Genomic DNA, 13368 nt, shown 5'->3' with positions numbered 1-13368 from the left:
GCAGGTTCTTTACCACTAGGGCTACCTCACACTTAATCAAACAACCAGGCTTCAGGAAGAGGAAAGAAGCTACTGCTTCCGCTCAGAAAATCACACGGCAGATGAGACTGTCTCTGTCATGGCCTGCAAATAGTGTCCAAGGGCTGAGACTGTCCAAGGGCTGAGACCAGGCCGGCCACTTAAGGTGGCGGAGGTGGGAGATGCAATAAAGGGCAGATTTGCAGGCCTCGGTGCAGACTGTCCTGTCCAGTCAGTCTGGACTGGGTCTTGGAAATCTTAACTTTTAACCAACTCTACAAAGTGTGCTTGCTTCCCAGGTGGCTCAGTGGTAAAGAATCTGCCTGGGTTGGGAAGACCCCCTGGAGTAGGAACTGGCAACCCACTACAGTATTCTTGCCTGAAAACCCCCATGGCCAGAGGAGCCTGGAGGGCTACAGTCCATGATGTGGCAGAAGAGTCGGACACAACTGAGTGACTGAAAACACCAATCAGGTGTGCTTGGTCCCCACCCCCACCCCCTGTGACCAGCTGGTTTACAAAGCAAGGACTCCAGTTCTGGCCTTCCAATCATCACCATGTGGCCTGCCTGCTTCCCATGGCCTGAACCACGTTCCACATCTTCACAGACCCCCGGCGACGCAACTGCAAGCAGCTGCTGAAAATGAGAGCTATCAGAAGGGCTCACAAACAAAACAGATTATAATCACTGAGTGTTGGGGCTTCTAGAAGGCATCTCAGGTCACCCAGTCCAATCCCCTAATTTACAGATGAGGAAACTGAGGCCCTGAGCAGCTGGAGAACTTGCTCATCCACACCAGTATTTGGCGAGCAGACTTTCCAGGACCAGCACCAGAAACGCCTAATTCCCCAAGGCTGTGACAAGCGGGAGACGGTGGCTTGTCAAGGCTGAGAAAAGCTAATGAATTTCCCCAGGAGACAGCTCAGTGTAGCGAAGATGGCTCTGAACGTTCCCTCTGCGGCTTGGGGAATCCACACCTCCTTCACAAAGCGGCAGCTTCCCAATTCCGGCAGCGGCAGCGCATCCTGCCTTGAAAGGGAGTCAGACCTGATTATCCCGCTCCCCTGAGGCTGCCTGGAAAACTTGGACTCAGTGTTTTCCACCCCGTTCCCCCATGGTGCCACTTTCTGAAGGGTCTGCTTTGTGGTTGTTCTCTTGGGCTTCTGGCACAGGGTTGGCAAGGCAGACAAACTGAAGCGGTTTTCAAGCCCCTCCCAAGAAGGCCACTTATCCAGCACGGTGCTGAGGAGGGCTGGAGGTCTACAGGGTCCTTGATGGGTTAGTAGCTCAGTCCTGTCCGACTCTTTGTGACCCCATGGACTATAGACCACCCCGCTCCTCTGTCCATGGGGATTCTCCAGGCAAGAATACTGAAGTGGGTAGCCATTCACTTCTCCCTGGATCTTCCTGACCCAGGGATTGGACCTGCATCTCCTGCATTGCAGGTGGATTCTTTACCACCTGAGCCTGTAGGGTCCTTAGGAGGGCCGGGTATAAATCCTCCCGTGCGTCCTCAGACAAGTGTGAGATGGAGTGAGAGGTTCCCACCGCTCTTTACAATGAAGCCAGCCCAGGGCACCACCCCCTTAACACTGCAGACAGTCCTCTTCGTCTTCCTAAACCGGCAGCTGAGATTGTGTGTTTGCACATACAGGTGTATGATGCACCATATAATAAAACTCAGAAACACCCAACCTGATACCTGTGTAGGGCAGCAAGCATTAACTCAGAAACAAACCTACTAGCTTTGTTTCCCCCCTGTGGTGATGTCAGCCCTCCAATAGTCTCTTTACTCTTCGAGAACTCCAAGAGCAAAAAAATAAAAAATAAACTATTTTTTATTAAGTAGTGATAGATGAAAAAAAAAAGTCAAATAGTCCATCTGGGCCAGGAGATGAGGAACGGAAGCCACGTGACAGCCAGTCCAACCATGTGTCACACACACATTTCCCACAGCTTGGGAAATGGCCCAGAATACGGCACACACACCCTTACTCATACTGGATGTGTGCATGCAATCCAACTCTTTATCACCCCATGGACTGTAGCCCACCAGGCTCCTCTGTCCATGGGATTCTTCAGGCAGGAATACTGGAGTGGGCTGCCACGCTCTCCTCCAGGGAATCTTCCCAACTCAGGGACTGAACCTGTGTCTCTTAGGCCTCCTGCATTGGCAGGCACATTCTTTACCACTAGCGCCACCTGGGAAGCCCTACTCACACTGCACCCATCACGATGTATGCACAAGGCACGGAAGCCCAGGTGGGCCATCCACCTGCCCCACAGGTGTGTCCCGTTTCCCAGCTGGTATCTAGTGTCACTATCGAACAATGATTCCAGTGTCAACATCCAGCCTGGGCTGGGCAGGCAGAGCAGAGAGAGGGTAAGGAGGGACCTGTGACAGATGGCAGGGGAGCCAAGTGTATGCAGAAGGCCCACTGTTCGTCCCAAAAGGGGGCTCTTAGGCTCAAGGGGGCAGTGGCCTGCTCACCACCAGGTAGGACCCAATGCCTCCCCTGCGGCCCTCTGCTTGCAGCCGGGGCGAGAGTCAGCAGCCATGACCCCCAGCCTCAGCCCGGGTGGATGCTGAATCCAGAACCAAAGGCTTGACCTGCTCCATTCAGTGTCTGAGGCATAAAATAAACCCCAAGGCACGCTGCTCCACCGCACCGGGAAGGGAAAGTGGTGTCACCTCTATAGTCCTCTCCTCAGGTCCAACACAGTCCACTGTGGACACAGCCCACCATCGGCACGGCCCACCTTCAGCACAGCCCACCATTGGCATGGCCCACCATCAATACAGCCCACCTTCGGCACGGCCCACCATCGGCACAGCCCACCATTGACAGCCCACCATCAGCATGGCCCACCATCGGCACAGCCCACCATCGGCACAGCCCACCACTGACAGCCCACCATCGGCACGGCCCACCATCAATACAGCCCACCATCGACACAGCCCGCCATCGGCACAGCCCACCATCCGCACGGCCCACCATCAGCATGGCCCACCATCGGCACGGCCCACCATGGAGAAGAAATCAACCACAGCAGTGGCTTAACTGGACCTTCCTCTTTTGCTTTTAGCTACACTGGGTTCAGCGATCATTCTAGGAGCAAACAGGAAGCCCAGATGAGGTCTAGCCACCTTCTGATGACATAGGAAGTCAGGCAGAAGTCAAGAAAGGGCTGTGGATGCTTCACGGAAAAGCATGTGTATTTCGTATCCTATCAATTCCATTGAAAGGGGAGGACAGATGCCTTCCAAAGTCTTTATGACATGAAATGCAAGCTTACAGCATGAGTGTCTGTGAGTCATAGGTATTTAAACAACAGTGATCTGAGCCTGCCTAAGTGGGCTTTTCCCAGGTTATGCAATGATTCCAGCAATTCTGGAATTAATGCAACATGACAAGAGACATTTTAAAATTTTAAGTGATTACTCTCTAGTGAGGGAACGGACAATGAAATACAGAAAGTAACCCGAAACCTTTCCCTCCTCGACCTCCTGCCCTGTCCCACAGACTCTGTCAACATAATACCAAAACCACCATGTGCTGCGGCCTCTGAAGAAAATCACACTTGAATTCCAAATTAAAATAATAGGCAGTTAAAAGATGGGAGAGAATGAAAGGAAAAAGATCCACAGAATGATAAACTTGTAATGAACTTGAGTGGGTTAAATTATGTGTCCCCCTGAACCACCACCAAAAAGAAATGTTAAAACCCTGAACCTATGACCCGTCTTGAGAGTTAAAATCAAGCCACAGTGAGGTTGGACTGGGTCAGGACAGGTCCTAATCCTATGACTGCTGTTCTCATAAGAGGAGGCAGATTTGGACACAGAAACACACATGGGGTCTGGGGTGGGGGAGTGATGTTACAGGAAGACAGAGGAAGGGATGGGAGGATGCAACTAGTCCCAACTAGGGACTGCCTGGAGCCACCAGGAGTTGGAAGAGGCAGGAAGGATCCACCCTCAGAACCTCTGGAGGGAGTGCAGTCCTGCTGACACTTTGATTTTGAACTCCTGGTCTCCAGAACTGTGAAAGAGCACGTTTCTATCGTTCTCAGTCAGCTAGCTTGTGTTCTTCCATTACAGCAGCTCCAGGAAACTTAAAATACGATCAACCAATGGGGAAAGAGGAAGCAGAGGGAGGCTGTCACCTGCCCATCGTCACGTATGAAAGGCCACCAGGACCCAGGACACTGCAGTGGCTCCCGGGTGCTTCCCACTATGCCCAAGTCATTCACAGACAAACGAAGGTGATTCTTTAAAAACAAAAGTCATTGCAGGGACTTCCCTGATGGTCCAGTGGCTAAGACTCCATGCTCCCATTGCAGGGGGCCAAGGTTCAAGTCCTCATCAGGGAACTAGATTTCCAACTAAACCCCCTGCATGCAACAACTAGGAGTTTGCACACCACAACTCATGCTGTAACTAAAGATCCCAGATGCCTCAAGACCCAGTGCAGCCAAATAAACAAACAAACATTGTGTGTGTGTGTGCGGGGGCGGGGGGGGGGAGGGGAAGTCACTGCAGTTCCAATAGCAGCATGCAGAGCAGTGAAATCTTCAGACTGTGGACCCAGGCAGACCTGATGGTTAAAGTCAGCCCAGCCACTCACCAGTGTGGCCTCGGACAAATGACCTGAGTTCTCTGAGCCTCAGTTTCCCCATCTGAAAACCGAGTCAAACAACTGTATGTACTTCACAGGGCTGTTGGAAGGTGAGAATGAGGTAATCTGGGCAAAATGCGTAGCGTGGAGTTCAGCACCCAATCAGCCTGAAATCAAGGTTAGCTATCAATACACAGTCGTTAACAGTTTCTCAGACTCTGCCTCTCCAAGTTGTTTGGAGCAGATTCCTGGGCTTGGTATTTCATGGTCCTCTGTAATAAGACCTTTGATGTTGAATTATTATTCCAAAGCTCAGGAGGGGCACTTCCCCCACCGCAAGGAGCTAGTGGGAACCTGGTTTTGGTTTCTGGCTCTTTCCATGAGAGTCATCCATCCTGGCTTCATTGTCTTTAGTCATTTACCTCCTCAATTTGTCCATCAAATTTCTTCTTGCTGGCCTTTTTCCAGCCTCCCCTGAAGTGAGTTTAATGTAATCTGGGGACACTGGGTGGCTTATTCTGAAAAAGGCAAACCTTTAAATTGTATATAAAGGATACATCATATCTTCAGTCCAAAATCTTTCAGGTAACTGTGAACTGAGAAGCCAATGAGCCCATGTGCTATGATTGAAATGTGCGTCCCCTAATAATTCGTGAGCTCTTTACCTTCAAATGTTTAAACCCAAAAATCACTTTGCTGTCTGTTTTATCCATATTAGTGGAGATGACAGAAAATCTTTCAACAGAAACCCAAAAGCCTTTTTGAAGCCATTACCAGGTACAAAGCCTCAGACCTTTAGCTTCTCTAGTTGGATTTATTGTGTCAGCATGAAAGTCTTTTTTAAAAAAATAATGGAAATTGCTGTAATTATAATCACTTTAGAACACCATTATTATTATTAATAAGACCAAATTACATGGTTCAAGCAGCTGCTGGTTCTCTCCTGTTAGAAGGAAGTCATGCAATGGTATCAGAGCCCCAGCTCTCATCTCCATGCCAACGGGGGGCTGCTCACACACAGGCTTCCGGGTGGACGCCTGTGATGTTTTGGAAGGGTGTCAGGCCGAAAGAGGGACCCCAGGTCTTGATTAAAGCACCCAGGGACTGAGCACATTCCCAGCCTTCCCCAGGAGACAGCAAGGAGCACGGGGCTCTGGTTCCTGTTGAATCTTCTTGTACGGTCTCTCCCATACACACCTAGATCCGATTATTCACAATGCCGAGGCTTGAGCATCACCCTGAAGGAAGGGGATGTGCAGAGGGGTGGCTGGGGCTGGGAGAATCCAGTCTGGGTCATATGTTAAGTTCCTAATACCTGAGGGTGCACAGTTCGGGGATCTCTGGTTGATGAGAAAAACAAGAGGCCAAAAACCAAAGAAAATAAGTCAGAAGGGAGGAAGGGAAGGGACCAGGTGTTTGCCAGGTCATTGAGAACTTGGGTTCTGGAGTTCAACGGCCTGGGTTCAACCTGTGGCACTTTCTAGAGCTTTGCTTTTGCCTTGTCCCATTGCCGTGGGAAAGTCACTCAACTCCAAGCCTCAGTTGTGCTGTCTACTAAATGGGGGTAAGAACTTGGGGCCCTTTTGAGGATTCCTGGGGAAGGCACCTGTAAGGCATGTAACACAGTGCTGGCTACAAGGGGAGCCCTCCACACTATCTATGACTATCCCTTCATTTTCAAAAGATTCTCTTGAATTTACAACTCCATTTTTCTCTCCACCTAAGCAAGTTTTATTTTAGGCTTCAGAAAATCAGCAGAGCACACATGCAGGACTTTTGGCAATTAACAGAGCAGGAAAACTTCCATTAAGTTCAGAAGTCACCCCACAGCTGCCCCCTTGCCTGTTACAGACCCTCAGTTAGTGGTCTAAGATGTTTCAGGAGAAGGCAGGCAGAGAATGAATTCTGATTTACTTGTCATTAACACCTAAGAGTTTACAGTAGGCATTTGGAATGAGCACACATGAATTCTGCTATAAAGCAGCTTATTACTAAATCAGGCCAAGGAGAAGGCACAGAATATTTCATTTCCCATCAAATGTAAAAATTAAATCTGGATTGTTAAAAAGAGCCTTCCCTGGAAACATGAGAATGTATAACTGAGAAGAAACCTTGAATGAACTACTTCCTCGGCCTCAGTAAAGACAGCAGCATAAGGCACTCAATGCATTCTTCTTAATTCAATAAACTTCGTCATTTTAGAGTAAAGGTGATTGGACTAATTAATAAAGACAAACTATTATTTGAGAGTCCCTTGGACAGCAAGAAGATCCAACCAGTCCATCCTAAAGGATATCAGTCTTGAATATTCTTTGGAAGGACTGATACTGAAGCTAAAAGTCCAATACTTTGGCCACCTGATGCGAAGCATTGACTCATTTGAAAAGACCCTGATGCTGGGAAAGATTGAAGGCATGAGGAGAAGGGGACAACAGAGGCTGAGATGGTTGGATGGCATCACCGACTCAATGGACATGAGTTTGAGTGAACTCTGGGAATTGGTGATGGACAGGGAGGCCTGGCGTGCTGCAGTCCATGGGGTTAAAAAGAGTCAGACACGACTGAGCAACTGAACTGAACTGAACTTTGTGTGTCAGGACCCACACTGCCCAGATTAATTTCTGTTGTTGAGTCACTCAGTTCTGTCCAAGGGATTTCCCAGGCAAGAATACTAGAGTAGGTTGCTATAGTTGAGAAAATTCTCTTCCACTCAAAACATCAAGACACACATTCCCAGGTGGTAATGATAATTTGTTCCAAACGATTATCCTTGGGCCACAAGAGAGGTTCAACCTCAGTATCTCAGCAAAATCTCCTGAAAAATGAAATGTGCCAGACTCTCACTGCCAGCGCGTGCTCTCACGTGGTGGTCTTCACCGGCACCAACCTCTCCTGACCAAGTTAAGCTTTGTCAGCTGACTCCCTCCCCCTGGACTTTCTCACTGCCCCCCAACCACCCTCCACCCTCCACCGGAAATGCCAAAAACAGCCCTTAGATGAAAGGCAACCAGAATCAAAGTTTTGAGCCGCAATACATTTTTGAAGGCTTTTCTCTTTTCAACTAATTAAACAAGTATAGAAGTTATTCAGTGGGGTTTCTTTTTTTAAAGAGATTAGCATGGCATGTCTTTCCTCTTAAGAAAGTCTTGAATAATTTAATTAGAATTACACCGAAGTCATGAGTGTGTGCTATTTATGGAGGAATCACAGCTGAATTAAACACCAAATGACAATGTTAAAAATAAAAATAAAGTATCTTCAGACAGCATATTCGATAGATAAGAAAAACTTGACTTGAAATCACAGATTGAGTAGTTTGGAAGGAGGAGGGGCGCCAAACCTACTCCTAGGATTTGGTTTTTCTTAAAATCACCGGGAATGGGCACATGGGTTTCTTGCTACAAAAAAGTGCTAATAACTGAAAATCAGGATAAGATCGCTGTTTGATTTTAATTTGTCATTGGGAGACCGCTTGGTCTCCGGGAGCCTGACTCAGCCCATGTGTTTTTCCCAGTCCCTTGAATGCATTTAGCACGTTCCATACTCGTGCATAGACTCTTCCATCGGTGCCGAGGGCTCTGGCAGCCTGGAGCCGCTGGGCAGCTCGGAGGAAACTGACAAGCCAACTCGGAGAGAGCAAAGTGGCGCCGTGGAAGCACGGCTCCTTCCACCGGCAGCCAGCGAGCCAGCCTGCTAAGACAGCGTTGCTTTGAGCTGAGATAAAGCAAGAATCCCTTGTAAGGGGTACTGCGCCGTTGGAGGCCGGCCACGAGCCTCCTGAGCGATGAGACAGCACGGGGGTTGGGGTGGGAATATTAGCGCAAAGTGATTTCCCCGGTATCAGCAGCATCGCTCCCTGGGCCCACCAAACAGACTCGTCGCTGAAAAGAGGTGTCGCTCGCCAGGGGCAATGCCTTTAGAGGCAAGTTACAGGTCTCTCGCCTCGCAGGCACATGGTGAGGAAGAGCTAACAAGTTCGGAAGCACGCACCCCGGCTGCGCCGGGGGCTGGGCAGCTCCGCATCCCGAGAGCGCGCGCCCCGACTCCCGACCTGGAGCCCCGCTGGGTCCCCAAGATCTTCTCTCCGGGAACAGCTGCTGCTGCTTTGGGGGGGACGCTAAGCTGCGGGGGAGGCACAGCTGGGCGCCCCCGAGTCCCCCTGAAAGCCCCGGCCGGAGAGGGCTGGGGAGCGCGCACCGACCTACCTTCTGCGGGGGGGTCCCGATCTGCATCTCCAGGTAGTAGCCGCGGCCGGAGTCCCCCTGCAGGTTATCCACCATGGCCAAGAAGTTGGCCGCACCCCCAGCGGGCTCCAGGGCGAGCGCCAGGCCGTCCGCGCGGGGCTCAGCGGGGGGTCCGGGCCCCGGGGTAGGCACCGCCCCCCGGCTCGTGGCCGAGGCCACCCGGAGAGGCAGCGTGAAGGGCGCGGAGGCCAGCGCCGGGGCCGCTCGCAGGAGCCACTGAGCCAGCAGCGGCAGCAGCAGCGCCCGGGCCAGCGCGCCCATGCCCGCGGCGGGGCTCGGGGGGCGCGCTGGGCCGGGCCCGTCCCGTCCGGCGACAGCGGCTCAGCGACTCGGCGGCGCGCGGGGCTGCGGGGCAGGGCTGGGCGCGCGGCGGGGCCGGCGGCGGCGGGCCGGAGGAGGAGGACCGGGAAGGAGGCGCGGCCGGAGCGGGAGGAGGAGGCGCCGGAGCCGCCCCAGCCCGCGCCAAGTTCTGCAAGTTGGTCGCCGCTGCCCCCTCTGGCGGGCGGCGGCTGCCCCGCAAGGGCCGGGCCCCTCCCCGCCCCGGCCAAGGTCAAAGCGAGGCGCGGGGTGCGCCCGGGTCCCCTCAGGCTGGCCCCGTTCCCCCTCACTCGTCTCGGGCGGCGCCTCTTTCCCGGGAAACTCGAGTCCCCAATTTCCTCGGAACGCGCCCCGCTGCCGCGGCCAACGGATGTGACGAGGCTCTTCTGATACCAGAGGGGAAAGTTTCGGGAACCCTTAAAGGGGCAGCGAGGGCCTGAACGGGCTCCCTGGCCCCGCGCACCAGGTGCCCCGCAGGTGTGCCCCAGCCCTGCAGTGGCAGGGGCTGCCAGGGGTGACGTGGGGGTCAGAGGGAAGTGCAGGGAATCGTAAAAACGCAGCGAGCATCTCAAGGAGTCTAAGAGTCTGCGCCTCCCCTCGCCAAGTCCGTCCCTGCAGCCTTTCAGCCTTCCCGGAGTCCGGCTGCTTCTGGGGCATTTTCCGTGCACTGCGCACCCCCACCCCCCACCCGCGTTCCGCATCTCCACTTCTGTGGCCCCTGAATGATTTTGATGAGATCTGATCGCAGGCTGGGAGAGGTGAGGGTTGGGAGAGCCGGGCGAGGACGCGAGAGCTTTGGAGACTCCCCACTAAAAATCCTAGGGGAGGCGGTGTGGGGTGAGGGGTTCTTGCTGCTGTAGCTGCGCCGGCCTCGGTTTTCCCTCTGCGCCCAGCGTTTTGGCTGGCTTTGAGCCTGGGCTTCTCTGCCCCCTGCTCGACCGTAATGCAGATGGGATGCTGCTCGTAGCTGCACTTCACCTGCCCCAGGACTCCTACACTCCACCGGGCTAGTTGCAGTCATCATCCAAAATCAGGGCCATTGAATTTACAGCTCTGCCTCCATCCCTCCTGTTCCCTCTTCCCCCAAACTCTCCGCGGATGATCTAATTAATACTTGTTTAGCCACAGACACCAAGGCGGACCCAGAAATGCATTCACTAATGCAAGCGATCAGAGTGATTTTGTTTTAGATATTAAACGCAGAGGGGACAATTACACGAGCTGAAGTCCATCGATTTCTACTGAAACGGGGAGTAGACAACGCTTTCTACCTCCTCCAGCTGAATTATGTTGGCTGTTTGTTTAAAATAACAAACAAGCCCATCTTCAAACAGTGGGGAGGTTGGAGGAATATTCTCTCCTCCCTGCAATTTCCAGTTACTGCTACTCAAGATTTTATTTTTATTCCTATCGTCTCAATTTTTGAATCATATCTAGCTCTGCAAGGGACCCTTATGTCAGAGATCTTCAGCTGTATTGATTTTCAGATGACTTTAACTATAAATCATACTTTTCCCAAACTATATCCCAACTTTAACAAATCCCTGGCCACACAAAGAAAGGCCTAGTTGGGTCCTGGGATATCACCAAAGTTGATATTCCCCATAAATCTGCATAGTGATTCCAGAGCTATTATATTCATATATTCACATTTCAAATTCAAGGTTGGAGAAGTGTAATTTTTTTTAATGATTATTTATACTCCTCAGTGTCCAGTCTTGAGGGGTTCAAAAAGACATCAAGACAGCTCTCCAAAGACTGCAACCTTGTAAAAAGTCCATGAAATTTATTAAGGACATTGACACACGGGCTACGTGACATAGAAGTTCAACATTAGAGACATTTGCTCTAATAATTAAACAGCCCAGGAGAAGTTTTTAAAAAATGAGTCTAATTAAGGTTTGTCCTTCAGGAAACTCCTGACTCCATCCAATATGAGTATTCATGAGCTTTTCATTTTAAGAGGGCTTGTTTAGGTTTGTGGGTAAACAGATGCAGTAAAATATAGTCACAGAGGACCTCAGGCAGTTTTAATGGAGGGCAGAGCTGCCACATCAGAAAATAATGCAGTCAGAAGTGACAGCGTCTGATGACTGTCCCCTTGGCGGCATCTGTTTTTATGAATGATCTTAGAATTCTTGATCTCTGCTCAGAACTATGGTGCTGGCTGGATTTGGGAAACAATCATTTTACCTTCCAGTTGTTTTAACTGAAATCATGTGTGGAAGTCCTCCCATAGGGCGGCTTTGGGTTTCTTTTACCCATCCTTGAAGGGCTTCAAGAAATATCAATCTCAGATATGCAGATAACACCACCGAAATGGCAGAAAGTGAAGAGGAACTAAAGAACCTCTTGACGAAGGTGAAAACAGAGAGTGAAAAAGTTGGCTTAAAACTCAACATTCAAAAAACTAAGATCATGGCATTTGGTTCCATCAGTTCATGGCAAATAGGTGGGGAAACAATGAAAACAGGAACTCTCTTGCTTTCTCCATGATCCAGCGGATGTTGGCAATTTGATCTCTGGTGCCTCTGCCTTTTCTAAAACCTTCTTGAACATCTGGAAGTTCACGTATTGCTGAAGCCTGGCTTGGAGAATTTTGAGCATGACTTTACTAGCGTGTGAGATGAGTGCAATTGTGTGGTAGTTTGAGCATTCTTTGGCATTGCCTTTCTTTGGGATTGGAATGAAGACTGACCTTTTCCAGTCCTGTGGCCACTGCTGAGTTTTCCAAATTTGCTGGCATATTGAGTGCAGCATTTTCACAGCATCATCTTTCAGGATTTGAAATAGCTCAATTGGAATTTCATCACCTCCACTAGCTTTGTTCGTAGTGATGCTTTCTAAGGCCCACTTGACTTCACATTCCAAGATGTCTGGCTCTAGGTCAGTGATCACATTATCGTGACCATCTTGGTCGTGAAGATCTTTTTTGTACAGTTCTTCTGTGTATTCTTGCCACCTCTTCTTAATATCTTCTGCTTCTGTTAGGTCCATACCATTTCTGTCCTTTATGGAGCCCATCTTTGCATGAAGTGTTCCTTTCATATCTCTAATTATCTTGAAGAGATTTCTTGTCTTTCCTATTCTGTTGTTTTCCTCTATTTCTTTGCATTGATCACTGAGGAAGGCTTTCTTATCTCTCCTTGGTATTCTTTGGAACTCTGCATTCAGAAGCTTATATCTGTCCTTTTCTCCTTTGCTTTTTGCTTCTCTTCTTTTCACAGCTATTTGTAAGGCCTCCTCAGACAGCCATTTTGCTTTTTAGCATTTCTTTTCCATGGGGATGGTCTTGGTCCCTGTCTCCTGTACAAAGTCATGAACCTTCGTCCATAGTTCATTAGGCACTCTATCAGATCTAGTCCTTTAAATCTATTTCTCACTTCTACTGTATAATCATAAGGGATTTGATTTAGGTCATATCTCTATGCCAAAGCCTTTGACTGTGTGGATCACAATAAACTGTGGAAAATTCTGAAAGAGATGGGAATACCAGACCACCTGACCTGCCTCTTGAGAAACCTGTATGCAGGTCAGGAAGCAACAGTCAGAACTGGACATGGAACAACAGACTGGTTCCAAATAGGAAAAGGAGTACGTCAAGGTTGTATATTATCACCCTGCTTATTTAACTTCTATGCAGAGTACATCATGAGGAACGCTGGGCTGGAAGAAGCACAAGCTGGAATCAAGATTGCCGGGAGAAATATCAATAACCTCAGATATGCAGATGACACCACCCTTATGGCAGAAAGTGAAGAGGAACTCAAAGCCCTCTTGATGAAAGTGAAAGAGGAGAGTGAAAAAGTTGGCTTGAAGCTCAACATTCAGAAAACAAAGATCATGGCATCTGGTCCCATCACTTCATGGGAAATAGACGGAAAAACAGTGGAAACAGTGTCAGACTTTATTTTGGGGGGCTTCAAAATCACTGCAGATGCTGATTTCAGCCATGAAATTAAAAGACGCTTACTCCTTGGAAGGAAAGTTATGACTAACCCAGATAGCATATTAAAAAGCAGAGACATTACTTTGCCAAAAAGGTCCATCTAGTCAAGGCTATGGTTTTTCCAATGGTCATGTATAGATGTGAGAGTTGGACTGTGAAGAAAGCTGATCGCCGAAGAATTGATGCTTTTGAACTGTGGTGTTGGAGAAGACTCTTGAG

At 49.8% G+C, this 13368-nt stretch overlaps 1 protein-coding gene across 1 annotated transcript in view; it reads right to left on the bottom strand.

The window, feature by feature from the left end:
* Window positions 1–9560, bottom strand: part of BACE2 (beta-secretase 2) — a 115561-nt gene extending 106001 nt beyond the window's left edge. Inside the window, exon 1 of the mRNA XM_055414207.2 lies at window positions 8844–9560. Coding sequence (XP_055270182.2) covers window positions 8844–9143 — 300 coding nt within the window. The 5' untranslated portion in view covers window positions 9144–9560. The remainder of the gene's footprint in view (window positions 1–8843) is intronic.
* Between the last annotated feature and the right edge of the window lie 3808 nt (window positions 9561–13368).

The sequence above is a fragment of the Moschus berezovskii genome, chromosome 1 (genome assembly GCF_049115385.1).
Source record: "Moschus berezovskii isolate FMDL1 chromosome 1, NW_MosBer_1.0, whole genome shotgun sequence".
Classification (NCBI taxonomy): Eukaryota; Metazoa; Chordata; class Mammalia; order Artiodactyla; family Moschidae; genus Moschus; species Moschus berezovskii.
Note: the sequence above shows the minus strand (reverse complement) of the source record. Positions and strands in the feature narration are given on the sequence as shown.